The 17,808-nt window shown below is 38.5% G+C and overlaps 1 protein-coding gene across 1 annotated transcript; it reads right to left on the bottom strand.

Annotated features, from left to right (window-relative positions):
- Positions 1-486: 486 nt before the first annotated feature.
- PDIA4 (protein disulfide isomerase family A member 4) lies at positions 487-16,373 on the bottom strand. Its single transcript, XM_083378294.1, has 10 exons — positions 15,964-16,373; positions 13,767-13,911; positions 12,537-12,742; positions 7,998-8,136; positions 4,774-4,979; positions 4,531-4,689; positions 3,384-3,535; positions 2,538-2,694; positions 2,219-2,452; positions 487-1,464 (listed from the first exon to the last, which is right to left on the bottom strand). The coding sequence occupies exons 1-10, from the start codon at positions 16,046-16,048 to the stop codon at positions 1,049-1,051; spliced, it is 1,899 nt and encodes a 632-aa protein (XP_083234420.1). The 5' UTR covers positions 16,049-16,373; the 3' UTR covers positions 487-1,048.
- Between the last annotated feature and the right edge of the window lie 1,435 nt (positions 16,374-17,808).

The raw sequence follows: 17,808 nt of genomic DNA, 5'->3' as shown, positions 1-17,808 counted from the left end.
TTATTTTTTTCTAAAAATAAATCAGATTACTTAGTTTTTATATAAAGATGAGTAGCGATTAACCAGTGGAATGGTTTGCCTTCAGAGGTTATGGGTGCTCCATCATTGAAGGCTTTTAAAAAGAGACTAGACAGCCATTTGTCTGAAATGGTATAGGATCTCCTGCTTGAACAGGGGTTGAACTAGAAGACCTCCAATGTCCCTTTCAACTCTGTTCTGTTAAGATTACAAGAATGGAGTTACTACTGTGACTTAATGTGTCAGCACACAACTTTTGATCAAAAAATATAGTTTTAATTTCTAACAACATAATTCAACAAATATCCAGATTACTGTCTTTTACAGGAAGCTAAACTGTTGATTTATAAAAGTGAAAAAAACTAGCCTATGAATATACAACTGAGAAGAATGTGCACTGGTTTCCTGAATTTTAAATGTTTCCTTTTGGATATAGCCTGAAATATGTAAGTTTCAATCAAACATCTGTTAAGTTATAATATAGTGGTACTTTACTGTGATTAAACAATAACTGAACAGGCATCTTGTAACTTTAGAATTGATTTTATCTTGTAATAATTGTTAAAAATAAATTTCACAAGAAGTATGAATGTATGTGATCATTTGTTAAAACAGAGACACTATTCCCATCAAAAATTTGTTTTGCATAGATATAGAAAGTATAGGACCAGCATAGAGATCAGTTCATATATTGCTATGTGTTTGGCCATGTGCTTTTATGTCCATATCACCTTTAAGAAATCACATGGAATTAGAACAAACATTGATTGGTTTGAGAAAGTTTTAACACTTTGTTTTCATGTAGAGAAAAAAGAATTGAGAACTTGAGTCACAAAAAATGTATTTGTCTTATATCCAAACTGTTAAACTAATAAAATTTCACATCAAAAAGTACAGTGTTCAGATTTGCTTTATAATACAAAAATCTCACTGTAATATTTGTCATGTCAAACCAACTTTGTTCCAGATGCTGCACTGCTCCATTTTTTCCATAATTTTCAATGACTTTTTCTTAAATCTGAAAAATGTTCTAAAGTTCATCTTTTGTTCTGCTTAATTTGGTGGCATGTTCTTCAACAAATTTACTCAAGTTCTCCAAATCTCTTTTCCCAATTTCAAATTTAATTGGATTATTCTTGTTGTTGCTGGGAGCAAAATAGATGGTGGGGAAACCTTCTATTTTATAACTGTCATTTGTGACATCATTAGTAGTTGCATCCATTTTAGCAATTATTATTTTTTTCTGATTTTTGTATTTTTTACCCAATTCCATATAAATGGGCTCTAGTTTCTTGCAATGCCCACACCAGGGAGCATAGAACTCTATAAGAACATCTGTATTTGGATCCATTACTATAGATTCAAAAGTTTTACCAACTACAATCTTCACTGGACCTTTGTTATTTTTTGGTATTGGCTGGGATTTCACAATGGGCTTTAGTTTACCTACAAAGAAACAGAAAAGTATTGTTATACCAACACCACACATGATATTCCCACTTAAAAAATTGCAATCCCAACATAAGCTGTTCCATGCTAGAATTTTTACTGGTTCTTTAAATCAAACACAAAACACTTTTTTCTGATCATCAGAGCATACAGGTAGCCTTTGACTCATGACCACACTCTTAGCAATCCTTCAAAATTATGACAAAATCCCCCAACAGCTATTATGATCAAGTTTCAAAGTTATGACCGCTGCAGTGTCCCCCCACTAACTACTTCTCCTCACATTCTGCACTGCTGGATCCCAGCAGGTATTCAGCCTGCTTTGCCACTCACCAGTTCCACATGGTCCTCTCTATCCATCACCACCAATCACTCATTTAGCTTTTACTGTAGATCTCCTTCTGGAAATGCCAGATTGCATTGGGGGGAAAATAGCAAACTGGTTCTTTTCCTAGGCCAGCTGGCCTGCTCCAGGAAATAAGGTCCATTTTTGAAGTAGCCTACAAACACTATCTAGCATCACAGCCTAGATTGCCAAACAATGGAGAAGCCTGCTGATCTTTCACAGCGCCTTTCTTTCTAGCCCAGGTGCTCCAGAAGCTATGAGGGAAATAAAGCTGGGAGAGCTTTGTTGTACCTTCATTTCTCCTCTTGCAGCTTGCCTTCCTTTTTAGCCTGTTTCATCTTTGTTTCCTCTGCACCTTCTAGTGTGCAAGTACCCAACTGTATACATAAATCCAAGGCCATTTACCTTTTTTGAATGATAAAACAAATTCTCTAAGTACATCAGAATCAAATTCTTCCGGTTCCATGGCATATTTTTTACCAGCTTCATCAAATATGGCAACATTAACATCTTCTCCACTGTCAATCAATCCCAAATCTTTTATTTCTGAAGAGTAGTTTTCTTCATCAGCAATTGCAAACGTGTATTCCGGAAAGTCCTTAGCCACCTCTAAAACTTTATTTCGCCAATACTGGGTAGCTGGAAGTACCAAACAGATCATTTATAGGTTAGCAGATGATATTATACTAGATCTTTAAGAAAATTATTTTATAGCTATACCTACCAACATTGTAGTCAAAGCTGAAGTCTACCATATAATAAACAACTACTAAGGGCTTCTTAGCATATCTCTTAGCATCATTAGCAGTCTTGCGATGACCAACAAGAGGCAGGGCATATTTCACCACATGGTTTTTCACTTCTGCAACATCAGTAGATTCCTGTTTATACCAACAAAAATTCTTACTTAATTACTGCATTATGAAGCTTACAAGAGGCTTCATTATGGAGAATATTCATACACAAATCCTAGCAGAAAACTGAAGAACTTTATATTTTATGTGGGTTATTGAGATATATTCATTCACAAAAGCTGAATGAAAAGAATAATTCAATGAATAATTAGCTCCAAGGTTCCCTCCTTTCAATCTATAGAAATCTTTCCTTGACACTGGATTGCCATACAATACTAAGCCTTTAAAAACATCTATTGTTATCTATAAATCTTTTAACAATCTCTTTTTTTTTGTAAAGAGAGTGCAACTGGAAAGAGATTACACCCATCCCATACAAATATAGAGTTAAACTTAGTCAGAAGTGTAGTTCAAGAAAAAACTACTGAAAGTAAGTGGGCTTTCAACTTTTTCTGAAAGCATATTAAGAAGTTTAAAGTTCATGCCAAAATTGAGGATTAGAAGCCATAAAACATTTTATGTGTACTGACCACATTAAATATTCAGGATTTCACGAACTGTGAACTTTGAGTATGTTTATATGCATGCACGCATACCAGAGTATAACTTCATTTACATTTATGATTACAGTTATGAAATCCCATTAGGGTATAAAAACATTTTTGAAAGGAATAAGGCAGGTCAGGTTCTAATATGGACTTGTCATAGCTACTCACTTTTATATCCAAAATATGTACTGAAGCCTCATATTTTGATTGAAATTTTTCTGGCTGCGTGATCACCAGTTTCCCAGGATCTACTTTCAGGAAGTTTGATATTTCACTACTAAAAGTATGGTAGAATTTGTAATCTTCTCTCAAGCTGTTAGCTAAAAAAGAAAACCCAAAGCATTAGGGAAAAATTCTGCAGAAAAATTAGGAGATCCTGGAGTTTGAAAAATCTGAATACCTTTCACATTATAGTTTTTCCCCAGGGTTTATTAAAAGATTGACAATACCCAGAAAGGCTATAATAAAACCTTTTTCTATATTTATCCTGTTTTAGTTTCTGTTCTACATCACATTGACCACTGAAGTTCCACATTATGACATCATCAAAGCTTTAATTAGGATAATTAAAATTATTAATCAAATAATAAATAAATTTTAATTAAAATTTAAAATAATTATGAGAACCAGTTTGATCTGATGGTTAAGGCACTAAGCTAGAAACCAAAACACTGCAAATTCTAGTCCCAATTCTAGGCATGAAAACCAGTTGGGTGGCCTTGTACCAGTCACTCTCTTGTAGCCTATCTCATCTCACAGGATTGCTGTTGTAGGCAAATATGACAACTGCAAAATTCAGATACTTGGCAACTCGTTCGTATTTATGACCGTTGTTGTGTCCCAAGATCATGTGATCACCTTTTGTGACCTTCTGACAAGCAAACTCAATGGGAAAGCCAGATTCATTTAACAACCAGGTTACTAACTTATCAACTGCAGTGATTTTCTAACAACAGAGGGAAGAAAGGTCATAAAATGGGGCAAAAATCACTTAACAAATGTCTCACTGAATAGAAATTTTAGGCTCAATTGTGGTCATAAGTTGAGGAATATTGTATTATGTTTTCCTCTGAAAAAGACAGGAAAATTATGTCACTCCATTTTAGTAAAGCAGCAACAGGAGGTTGAAGTGACAGTCCTATGAGAATTAATGTGGCACTGCAATTACAAAAGATGAAGACAGCATGGTATTATTTAATTTTTGCATTTACAGTATGAAGAATATTTTTCTATCACTCTGCATTCACAGAAACATTCAAAAAGTAATTTCTATGTGCTGAACAATATTTGCAACTTCATAATAAAAAAAATGTACCTGCATCCTGATAGAGATGAAAAGCTGGGTCCTGGCTTTCCTTAAAAACACCAATAATAATAACATCATCTCCATCTTTCAGAAATTCTTGTACTTGTTTAATGGCCTGTATTTGTTTGGATGGAGGGCCAGCCTGTTCTATCATGTAATCAACAATCCCTGAAAACAAAAATAGTCTCTTATTATTGTCTAGAAAAGCATCCATTTAGTATATTATAATTGAAAAAACAAAGTTTACCATACCATACTTTTCTCTTGGCCCACTATAGTTAAAAGATTTGCCCTTGCGGAAGATCTTGAGAGAAGGGTATCCAGACACATCAAATCTCTTTGCAAGTTCTGTTTCAGCAACAGCATCAACTTTTGCTAGAGGGATTGGAGGAATATGCTTGTTAAGCTCCTTCGCTGCTTTCTCATATTCTGGAGCTAATCTTTTGCAATGCCCACACCTGTATCAGAACAAAAGCAGAAAGATTAAAGAAAGAAATTCTATTAAAAAAAATCCCAAGTTTTCTGTGAATTAAGCACAATGAAAAGAAAAAGGCATTTTAGGTGAAAGATAAAATAAGGTTTTCTCCATTTTAAAAGGAAAAATGTTACTGTTATCCTTTTAGGTAAAAGTTATTTAAACATATATTTTGATATAAATTATTTACATAGGAGTTTGCAATTGGTTGTGGGTGTAAATATACACAGTATTTATGGAAGTGGTATCTGTTGCCATATTGTTTCACATCTGCCCTGAAGAAGGCAACTTGTCTATTGAAATAGTTTATATCTATATTATACATGGTATCTGATGAAATATAGGTGGCCATACAAGCTATACCCCGGAATTGAGGGATGAATGCCACAGGGGGCTCCCCCACCCACCCAAATAGGTTAAGTGCCTTGGACATGGAGCAGATTTAAGAACTTCATGTAGACTCAAGTGGATGTGCAACTGATATGAAAAATATCAATTTGTCCTTAATGGGCTGCTTTTCAATTCTAAAATTCAGATTATAATAGCATGGTTTCCAGGGAGAAATATGAGATATTTGAACCAATAGAAGAAAGTTTTGAAATAAGGAAAGGCACAAGGCAAGGATGTCATCTGTCCCCTCTGCTATTCATTTTTACTTTGGAAGTTTTAAATCGAAATATAAGACAAGATACAGAAATTAGAGGTTTGGAATTAAAAGGTGAAACATATCAATTACAAGCATTTGCTGATGATTTGGTATTCATTTTGGAAGATCCTTTGAAGATGATTCCAAAATTGTGGAAGAAATTGGAACAATATGGTGAAGTAGCAGGATTAAAAATTAATAAGGAAAAAACTAAAATAATAGTGAAAAATGTTACAGATAAGCAAAAAAAATTGAATATCAGAGGTGATAGAAGTACAGATAGTGAAAAAGGTAAAATATTTGGGTATATATTTATTAGCTAAATGTTCAACATTAAAAGAAGACAACTATATAAGACTATTGAAACAAATAAAGTTAGACCTGGAAAAATGGAAGAATTTAAAATTGTCCTTTTTAGGAAGGATAGCTACAATTAAAATGAATATATTGCCTAAGATTTTATTTTTGTTTCAGACAATCCCGATAAAACTTGGGGGACTTTTTTTTTTAAAGAGTTGGACTCTTTAGTTTTGAAGTTTATATGGCAGGGGGAAAAAGCTAGAATAAAAAAGAAAACTTTGCAAGATACTAAAGAAAATGGGGTTTTTGGTTTACCTGAGTGGACTTTGTATTATCAAGCATCAGTATTGACATGGGTGAAAGAATGGATAATGCTTAGGAATAAAAGTTTGTTATGCTTGGAGGGACATGATTTACAGTTGGGATGGTACGTGTTTTTATGGTATGGGAAAAACAAAATTCATAGATATTTTCAAAACCACTGTATTAGAAATGCTTTGATAACTGTATGGGAAAAAAATCAAAATGAAAATATATGTAAAAATTCCAGGGTGGTTATCAATAATTGAAGCTTTTTCACATGTAAACTTGTTAGATTTTGAAAAAAACGTGGACATATAAAGATATTTTAAATATTGATGGGACATTAAAATCGAAGCAAGAACTGGAACATCAGGGTATCAACATATCATAGTGGGTATGTTTACAAATACAAAATAGATATGAAAAAGATATGAAAATGTATGGATTTTATAAAGAACAAAATGTGTTTGATATTACTAACATCTGATGAGAAACTAATTAAAAATTGTATAATTTTTTTGTTAACTTTAGAGATGAAAGTGAACAAATTAAAGGGACAATGACAAGATGGGAGGAGAATTTTGGTTATACTATAGAGTTAGAAGAATAGCAAAAATTATGGGAGAGAAATTATAAACTGACAATGTCAACTGCATATGAAGAAAATCTGTATAAAATGTTTTATAGATGGCATTTACCTCCAGCCAGATTAGCAAAAATGTTTAAAAATGTATCAGGCAAATGTTGGAAATGTAAGCATAATATAGGTACATATTACCATACTTGGTGGACATGTGATAAAGCAAAAGCTTATTGGAGAAAAATACATGCTTGGCTAGAAAATATATTAGGAGAACATGTAGCATTTAATCCCGAATTATTTTTATTAGGTATATTACCAGAAAAGACTGATAAACAAAATACATACTTGGTTCTACATATCATAACCGCACCAAGAATAAGCTATGCACAATGCTGGAAAAATGAACAAGTACCATCAGAAGAAGAGCTAATAAAGAAGATATTGGAATGCGCAGAAATGGACAGACTAACTATGAGACTAAAAGACAAAGCAGAAACAGAATATTGTGAAAGCTGGAATTTATTTTATAAATGGTTGGAAAAAAGAATCAAAGAGTGAGATTTGTATATGTATTAATGAATTATAAACTCAGTTTGCACATTCTTTGGAAAATTAACATATGTATGTAAAGAATAAAAAGAAAATATTTAAAAAAAAGAAAATATGTGTAATCAGGGTTGAATGATGGAGTCCTTGGTGTTCTCTGAGTTTGGTTGTTTGCTTGCAGATGTTTTATTACCTGACTAGGTAATACCAAGGACTCCATATGTGAATCATACGTAAATACGATATAGCTTAAATAGGATAGGGTCAAATCTAAGTGTCAATTCTAAAATAAAATTCAAATTTGAAACACATGTACCATATAAACATCTAATTGATTAAAATAATTCTGAATTTTCAAATCCAGTCTATAAGATGATAGCTATAAAAACAGATAATCTTGTACAGCCTTGAAATATTAGCTGTATTAAGCTTTTCAATGTATAGATCAGATTTAAAAAAAACTGCAGGATTTTTAAATTTCAATGACCTGATTACTATGAAATATGTGACCATTAAAACATTATCTATGGAGAGCAAACTTGGAAAGAAGTGCCACATTCCAATAGTGCTGGCTTATACCAAAGGAGGGAAAAATGTATGTATGATAAAATACTTTTTCTTACCATGGAGCATAGAATTCAACCAGAATTATGTCTGCTTCATTCACTGTTTCATCAAAGTTCTCTTTTGTTAAAACCAATGTAGCTTCAGGAGGAGGGACCCACTCAGGTTGTGAAACTTCTTTTACTTTAGCCACAATTTCTAAAAACACAATATTTTATTTTTAATTAGCAAAATTTGTATCAGTTTAACAAAGTGTAATTTGGAAATGCATCTTATTCCAGAACAGAAGTCTAGGTCACTTTAATTAGGTCAGATTTCTACCTGAAGAAATACTTCAGCAAAGTTGAAACTGACAATGAGAATCAAACTTTATCTATTTATGAAGCTGTTCTGCAGTTTTGAATCAGGCGAAATGTGAGAGAACTGGCTTTCACCAAGCAGAAATCAATCCATAATAAATATCATTTGGACATTTATTATTGATATTATCATCTTTGCAGCCATTTTTTGAGATGGTTGGAAAACTGACTCATAGGTCCTGCTCCAATACAAAGGACACTATAAGAAAGTATGCAAATCCTTAACCTGAACCAATATCTCATTCTAGATTTTCAAAAGTACAATATAATTGAATGCAAACAAATAAATAAAGTACTCTTCCCAGAATTGCTTGTAAAATTAATAAGTAATCAAAAATTAATCAATAAATTGGGTTGGTATCCTGTCCGCTCCTGGATAGGTTTGGGGCCTCTGTGGAGGGAGGTGCCCAATCTGTCTCGGAAGTTACCTGGAAGGTATCCAGCTCAAGTGGCAGGGAGCTGGTGGACTGGACATTGTTGACCTTCTATTTTACATCCTCCTGAGTGACTATGGGACTGCCTGGCTGGACCTACCCGAAAAATGGTTTATTTCTCTTATTCAAGCACGGACTTATTTGCGCTCAGGGGTGCCCCACCTTCCTGGGCGCGACCCGCCTTTATTTCAACCTATCCTCTTGATGACGGGCCCAATTATTGGGACCCTGAGAGATGGTTGGGCAAGGACAGGAGCCTCTGTCATAAATTTAATAAGAGGCCCCTGGTGCACTTTTTAGCTCAATTTTTTGTGGGGTTAGGGAGGGGAGAGGGTTCTCAAAAGGTTTGGTTGGAGACTGGGGGGGTTCCACCAAACGTTTCTCAGACCAGGCCTAGGACTGATCGCGCCGTGACGAGGCTTGGGTTGGGTGCCTCCGGGGCCCCGGAGCGGGGTGTGGGTTTGTCTATTCCCACGGCGGTAGGGAATGGCAGCAGGCGTGCAAACAGAGGGCCGTATCAATATCCGGGAGTGCGTCCCCGCTGTCTCCAAGCGGTGATGCGCTCCGACCCTCTGGTTTTGGCCGATGGTTTCGGGAGCGAGGATGAGCAGCCACCTGAGCTCAGGCTCGTGTATTTCAAGGTCTGTAGCTAATAAGGCTCCTCTTATACGTGATTTGAACGAGGAGCATGCGGACCTGGCTTGCATTACGGAGACCTGTTTGGGCCCTCTGGTTGATCTTTGTCCATCGGGTTTCCGGGTGCTGCACCAGCCTCGGGCTCAGGGTAGGGGCGGAGGAGTGGCGGTAGTCGTGAGGGAGACCTTATGTCCGTGGGAGGCCACCGTTGTCCAAATAGTCGGGTGTGAGTTCCTCCTCCTGAGATGTGGCCCTAGAGCTCAGTTGGGCTTGCTGCTGGTGTACCTTTCGCCTAGTCGCGCAGCAACAGCCCTGCCTGAGCTTCTCGACATCCTCTCAGGGTTGGTGATTGAGTTCCCCAAACTTATGGTTTTGGGTGACTTTAATCTACCATCCCTGGGGGGATCATCTGAGTTAGCTCGGGAGTTCATGGCTTCCATGACGGCCATGGACCTGACGCAAGTTATTCAGGGTCCAACTCATGGGGGGGGTCACATGCTCGATTTGGTTTTTCTATCTAGACGGTGGTTAGATGATCTGGGTGGGGGTTCTCCAATTATTATGCCCCTGTCATGGACCGATCATCACCTCCTGCGGTTGGTCTTCCGTTTTGCCACTCCCAGTCGTGGGGTTGTTGAACCAATGAGATGGTTCCGCCCTAGGTGCTTAATGGACCCTGAGCGGTTCCAGGCGGCGCTTGGGTCCCCACCTGCCTCCTTTGCTCACATCCCGGCCGATGCCCTAGTGGAAGCCTGGGAAAAGGCGGCCACAGAGGCACTCGACAGAGTTGTACCCATGCGGCCCTTGACCCGGTGCAGATCCTAATGGGCTCCATGGTTTTCCATGGAGCTCTGGGAGATGAAGCATCGGAGACGGGGCCTAGAGAGCTGTTGGAGATCCAGCCGATCTTAATCCGACCGGTTGCGACTAAGGTCTTTTACGAGATCTTATCTCGTGGCAATGAGGACAGCAAGGTCTAATCACTTTGCCGCCCTCATTGCGTCCGCAGATAATCACCCGGCCACCCTGTTTAGGGTGACCCGCTCCCTCCTTAATCAGGAGGTGAGGGAGGAGCCCTTGCAGGGTCGTGCCGAGGAGTTTAGTCAACATCTGTCGGACAAAATCGCTCGGATTCGGGCCGGTTTGGACTCCGACTGGGCAGAATCTGACGATGAGGACGAGGGAAGTCTTGTTGATATTATCTGGGAGGAGTTTGATCCTGTGACTCCTGAAGATGTGGACAGGATCATGGGGAAGCTGAGTTCCACCACATGTTAATTGGACCCGTGCCCCACCTGGCTGGTTTATGCAGCCTGGGATGGGACACGAGGCTGGCTCCAGGCAGTGATAACTGCTTCTTTGAGTGAGGGTAGTTTTCCCGCCGCCTTGAAGGAGGCGGTGGTGAGACCCCTCCTCAAGAAGCCTGCCCTGGACCCAGCTGTATTAAATAACTTTCGTCTGGTCTCCAACCTTCGCTTTCTTGCGAAGGTTGTTGAGAGCGTGGTGGCGCATCAGCTCCCTTTGTTCTTGGAGGAAGCTGATTATCTGGACCCGTACCAATCGGGTTTCAGGCCCGGGTACAGCACGGAGACGGCATTGGTCACGCTGGTGAATGATCTCTGGCGGGCTCGGGACAGGGGTTGTTCCTCTGTCCTAGTCCTGTTAGACCTCTCAGCGGCTTTTGATACCATCGACCATGGTATCTTGCTGTGGCGCCTCAGGGGGTTGGGAGTGGGAGGCACAGTTCTTCAGTGGTTCTCCTCCTAACTTCTGGGGCGTTCGCAGTCGGTGTTGGCAGGGGGGCTGAGGTCGACCCTGAGGCCTCTCGTTTGTGGAGTTCCTCAGGGATCGGTCCTCTCGCCTCTCCTGTTCAACATCTATATGAAGCCTCTGGGTGAGATCATTCGTGGTTTTGGAGTTGGTTATCATCAGTATGCTGATGATACCCAGCTATTTATTTCAACCCCAAACCACCCCAGTGATGCCCTTGACATGATGCCCCGTTGCCTGGAGGCGGTCCGGTCTGGATGGGGAGGAACAGGCTTCAGCTCAACCCTGACAAGACTGAGTGGCTGTGCATGGTGGCATCTCGGTAAATGCAGATTATTCCATCTCTTAATAATGGGGAGTGAGTTATTACCCCCCGTAGATCGGGCTCGCAACTTGGGGGTCCTCCTAGATTCACAGCTCTCCTTAGAAGATCATATAGGAGCTGTGACTAGGGGGGCCTTCGCCCAGATTCGCCTGGTGCGCCAGTTGCGGCCCTATCTAGACCAGGATGCCTTGCGTACAGTCACTCATGCGCTCATGACCTCTCATTTGGACTACTGCAACGCTCTCTACATGGGGCTGCCCTTGAGGACCACTCGGAGGCTTCAACTGGTGCAGAATGCAGCCGCGCGAGTGGTGTTGGGGGTCTCCCGATACTCCTGTTACACCTCTACTCCGCGAGCTGCATTGGCTGCCAGTTGCCCTCCGGGTGAGATTCAAGGTGCTGGTAATGACCTATAAAGTCCTATATGGCATGGGTCCGGATTACCTACGGCAGCACCTGCTTCCGGCGTCAACCTCCCTCCATCCAGTGCGCTCCCACAGAGTGAGCCTCCTCAGGGTGCCTCCGATCAGAGAATGTCGATTGGTGGCCCCCAGGGGGAGGGCGTTCTCTGTGGGCGCGCCAGACCTATGGAACCGTTTGCCAGTTGAGCTCCGGATGGCCCCCGACCTTCGCTCCTTCGGACGCGATCTAAAAACCTATCTATTTCAACAATCCGGCCTGGTCTGATGGGTTTGGGGTTTGGATTTGATTTTAATATAGTTTTAATTGTTGTATTATATTGGGCATAATTATTTAATCTTTTTTAACTTTTGTATTTATATTTCGATATTTATTGCCCTGTACACTGCCCTGAGTCCTTCGGGAGAAGGGCGGTATAAAAATTTAATAAATAAAATAAATAATAAATAAATACATGGCTGGTGTTGTAATAAACTTTTCAGCAAATATAGGTTATGCTATAGGAATCCTTTTTACACATAATGATGTAGCAAAGCACTTGGGGCATCCTCTTTCCAGGTTTTGTCCAAGAGACAATAAAGATTTACTTCGCACAAGTAGATTTTGTGCATTTGGAATAAATTGTACCTTGTGTCTAAATATGTTCCTACCTACCAGTTTCTGTTCTTGAACCATCATAATCCACTGGTTGTCCTTTCTTCAGAATTTTGATAGTTGGATAACCACTAACATCAAATCGACTTGACAAAGTAGAGGCTGATGTAGCATCTATTTTGGCAACAGGAATAGGTGGGTCATTTTCTTTTAATGTTTTGGCTATTTTTTCATATTCTGAAGCAAACTGCTTACAGTGCCCACACCTAAAGAAAATGAGAGAGTAAACGTGACAGGAGCTTGCTGTTTCTACAACAAAAATGAGAAACTTTAGATTAAGGACAGAGGCAATTTTACCTTAATACTATGTTTAGTTAGATAGCACTCTGATCACATAGGAAAGAATGAAGTGGGTGATAGAAGTAAATAATTAGAAAAATAAGGATCATTGGTAGACTTCAGTGTTGGGGGCCCAACACAAATGAAACCGTTCACCCAAATATGTTAGTTTTGTGCATTTATTTCTAATTTTTATACATTTTATACATCAGACTCTGACAATAAATATATAAAACCAAAACCTAACATGTTGTCAATCTGACTTTTGGGGAATTTTTTTCATAGGACAGGAACCCCCAGTAAACTCACCTGTCATAAGCTGGAATTCATAACAATTCAAAGAGGAATAGACTAGATGTACTGTTTCTATTTTAATAAGGCAGTTCTCTAAAAATTTCAGAATCAAGCTACTTTGGATTTTAAACACCAAAGTTCATCCTCTGAAATGTACCCAGAGGCTTACTGACTCTCACCCATCCACACATAGGCCAGAGTATTTTAAATAGCAATATAGGTATTCACTTAAGTACCATTTGCTTAATGATCAAAGTTATACTGGTGCTGGAACTAGTCATTTGTGATCAGTCCTTACAGTCCTTTTTATTGCAGCATCCCTGGGGACAAAAATCAGATACTTGGCAACTAGCATGTATTTTTGATTGCTGCTGCATTCTAGGGTTATAGTGATCATCATTAACCATCCCAGGTGGCTTCCAACAAGCAAAGTCAATGGGAAAGCCAGATTTGCTTAATAAATATATGATTCACTAATTAACAACTGGTGTTTTTCTTAATCATAGCAAAACAAGACTTTAAAATTGGGTGAAACTCACTTAACTGTCACTTATCACAGGAAGTTCCAATTGCAATGATAGTCTTAGTTGAAGGACTACCAATAAACCTGAATCAGTTTCAAAGATAAAAACAAAGAAGCAAAAGCATCATGCTTACCAGGGAGCATAAAACTCCAGAAGTACAGTATCTTTGCCTTCAACAAAATTGTCAAAGTTTGCATCATTCAACAGTAAAACACCATTTTCTTCTTCTACATCTGAATTGTCTTCATCATCATCAATTTCCTCACTGACAACAGAATCTAATTTAAAGGAATACAAATTTCCTATATCTAAGTTCTGTATTATAATGTACATGAAATGCACTGCTACAAACCTATTTTAGCAATACCCAGATGTTTAGAATGGACTATAAGAGACTATGCAAACAAATATCACACCATCTTATTCTTAACCATGCTTCTCCTTCAAAACTTCAGTTATACAGTGGTGTTCTTCATGCAGTCTTGCACAACTTCTGAATCCCTAATGCTGAAGAAGCTCAGTATTTCCCTATTATTGCTACCTTAGAACTTATTAAGGATCTGGAAAGCCTTAATTTTATCTAGCATTTGGCAAATTATGCATTTTTACATGGTCTTGTTAGAAATAAGTGCAAAATATAACAGTGTTTTGGAGGAAATTATGAAATCATAGTCACCATGCCACAAACTGCACATCAAAAATGTTGATCTAAAGTAGGGAATCTGTTGTTTTACATGTTTCAACCTACAATTCGTTACAAATAATATTAATAGCTGAGACTTCTTCAGAAACTGTAGATCAACACATTAGGAAGGCAAAATTATTGATGAAATACTGTATTAACAAATATGTCTTCAGATAATGCCATCTGAACAAATTTTCCAAAGATTCTTAAATTCAAGGTTGTAAAACGGTGTTCAGCCATTCTGGAAGAATTACGAGGTCAACAGAGTTTAAACTAATTTTAAATCCTTGCAAAACAGTTCAAACAGCCCATTTCAGGTTTAAACAATTTCTTCAAAATTCAAAACCATATGCCACATTTCTAAATCCAATTTTTCATTAATATGTGAAAGGAAAAAACTCCAGCTTACATTAGCCATAACATAACCTATCTTGACAGATACTTACACAGCAGCATGTTTTTCAGAAGTTCTTAAATGATATTTCATAAACCACAATAAATTCATTCTACTTCTTTTAACAGGTGAAATTAAACATGTTGAAATGAATTAAGGGGAAAAGAAATGTTTACTACTTTAAATCAGTACAAATTCTATTTCTGATTACAATTTGCCTATGTAGAATAAACTAATTATAGAGTTAGGCAGATTTAATTACATATGGTTAAATCAACATAATTTTAAAGAAAACAAACATATCATCCCAAAAGATCTAATTTGTATGCCACAATAAATAATTGGCACATTCTAGCATAAACATGCTTATTGTGCAGCAGAAAACATTGTTTCCATGGCCTGCAAGAGCTGAGGCAGTTAGGGATGCAGATGTGCATTCTGTCCCTTGTTTCCTCTTTCTGCATTCACACACAAACACAGGAGAATCATCACTTAGTAATGATTATCTGGCATCCTTTATAACTGCTTTTCCTGCTTGTGGATATCAGTGACTGAACTTGACAACTTTTCATGAAAAAATATGTTTTCTGCATTTATAATAAAAAACTGTTTTCATGTGCAAATTCTAAAAAGTTAGGGGGCAAGAAAAGGATGAAATATTGCATTAGCTATGTGTATTTTTAACAAGATGATTCCAAAATCATCCAAAGTCACTTTAAAAATTCAACATTGGTCCTGACAACAGTTTAATTCTTCCTAAATCCCAACAAGATGATCAGTTTTGCCATACTGTTGCCCAATATTAAGGGAAACACTCCTCTTGAATATGGACATTCCATTTACTTATAATTGGTAAAACACAATGTGCCTTCTCCCCAGTTCTGAAAGGAGGATTTTCCAAATTTATAGTAGAGCTTACCCTGATGTATGGTCCTTTTTTGCCAAATGTGCCCAAAAGCAGCATGAAAACTAAACGATTACGTGAAGAAACAAACTTCAACACATGTGGATGTTAAATACGATCAATTCGAGAAACCCGCCCGGCATTCGGGGTCTTTTCCACACCTTTGTCTCTTCTGCTTTATGATCTCTAGTTTGTCCACCAGCACTTACCCTATCCAAAAGGCCTTCCGCTTGTACAGATAAGGAAAGAGTTACTTCTACATTTTTCTTACTTCCAGTAAGATGGAATAAGTCAACGATTCTCAGCGTAAAGAAAGGGGTTTTTTTTCTCTCGACATAAATTCTTACCTCCCTCTTCTTGGCATCTGGCTAATACAGCAAGCTGCGCCAGTACTAGGATAAGCGTTAGCAGGCACACTCTTATGATGTTCATTGCAGCATCAATGTCCTCTTTCACGTCCAATTCTTCTCGGCAACACGCCTCCTCCACGCTCTTCCCTTAAGAAAAGAAAGCCTCTTCTTCCCAGAAGGCGAATTTACAGGAAGTCGTGCGTCCTGATTGGCTAACAAAGCAGTGAGACTCCTGAATAGTCAACCAATCCAAGAGCGACGTATGATGAAAGGAATGAAAGTTGTGTTTTAAGAAGTGACTTTCAGCAGGAGTGGGGGAGAGAATCAATTTCAGAAAATGGAACGTCCCCACGCCTGCATCCCCCACGGCGAATCTTGTCAGTTTGCAAGAAGAAGGTGTGGCGGTACACACAAAAGAAAGCCCAGTGAAGTGTGTCACTGTATGTGCGACTTCTTTTTAAACTACAAAACTCCTCTGAGGTGCCCCTCACGGATTGGCTATCCTGGAAACTACCAATCACGACTTACCACTCGTTTGGATAGGCAAACAAATTCTGGGGTGGAGCAAAAGAAAAGCGGATTAAAAAAATGGGGGCGGGGAGGTATGGGGTTCGGTTAGTCCGACGGGGTCAAGACACTTCTCAGTGTTGGATTGGTCTGTGAGGGACAGGAGTAGTTAGAGGGCGGGTGAGCCGTAGCCGCTTAGCCTGGCCCACGTAGTTGAGCAATGGGTTGGCTCTAAGGCCTTGAAGTAGCCTTGTTAAGAAGAACATAAGTGTTACTGTTATTAGCAGAATAAAGTGTAACTACTAACTATTATTTCACAGGCTTATTGCAGAATTTTGGATGGAAAGTATACTGGAATGTTCAGGATTGAGGCCTTTGTCTTTTAACACAGATGCAGATCTTGAGGAAGAATTTGGGTTTGGATAACTATTTTGATAGCTTATCAAAAGTTAAATATCATGTAGGAACATTATATTCTTGGGCAACAGTGTTACTTAATGAAAACAGAGTTTTTTTTCTGTATAATACATTATCTGGTAAAACTAGCTCCCCAAAACTGATGTTCATTCTTTTGTGGGAAGTCAGCTCCCCAGAGAAGGAAATATTAAAAGGGCAGAAAAATATACCGTATTTTCCGGCGTATAAGACAACCCCCTACATTTCCTGTTAAATTATAGGGTTTGGGCTATACTTGCCGTATAAGACTACCCCTCTTCCAACGCACACCAAATAAAAATTAAAAAACATCAGATTTGATTTTAATATGGTAATTTTAATTCAAATGCTTATGACATGCAGGTGCTTAGTAGGAAAACTCACTTATAAACATAAGGCTGTTATCAAACATGTAAACATAAAACAGTGCAAGTGGATTAAACTATAATATAATAATAAGAAGAAGTAGTTGGAGGGGACCTTGGAGGTCATCTAGTCCAATCCCCTGCTAAGGCAGGAAACCCTATACCATTTCAGACAAATGGCTGTCCAGTCTCTTCTTAAAAACTTCCAGTGTTGGAGCATTCACCACTTCTGGAGGCAGGTTGTTCCACTGGTTAATTGTTCTAACTGTCAGGAAGTTTCTCCTTAGTTCTAGGTTGCTTCTCTCCTTGACTAGTTTCCATCCATTGCTTCTTGTCCTGCTTTCAGGTGCTTTGGAGAATAGCTTGGCTCCCTCTGCTTTGTGGCAGCCCCTGAGATATTGGATCACTGCTATCATGTCACCCCTCACCCTTCTCTTCGTTAAGCTACACATACCCAATTCCAGCAACTGTTCCCTATTTTCCTAATTCACTTTTTCACTTTTCCTAATTCACTCTAAAGCTTTCCTTGCACAGA

Source organism: Vipera ursinii, assembly GCF_947247035.1.
Source record: "Vipera ursinii genome assembly, chromosome: Z".
Classification (NCBI taxonomy): Eukaryota; Metazoa; Chordata; class Lepidosauria; order Squamata; family Viperidae; genus Vipera; species Vipera ursinii.
The sequence above is the reverse complement of the archived record's forward strand: the minus strand, read 5'-3'. Positions and strand labels throughout refer to the sequence as shown.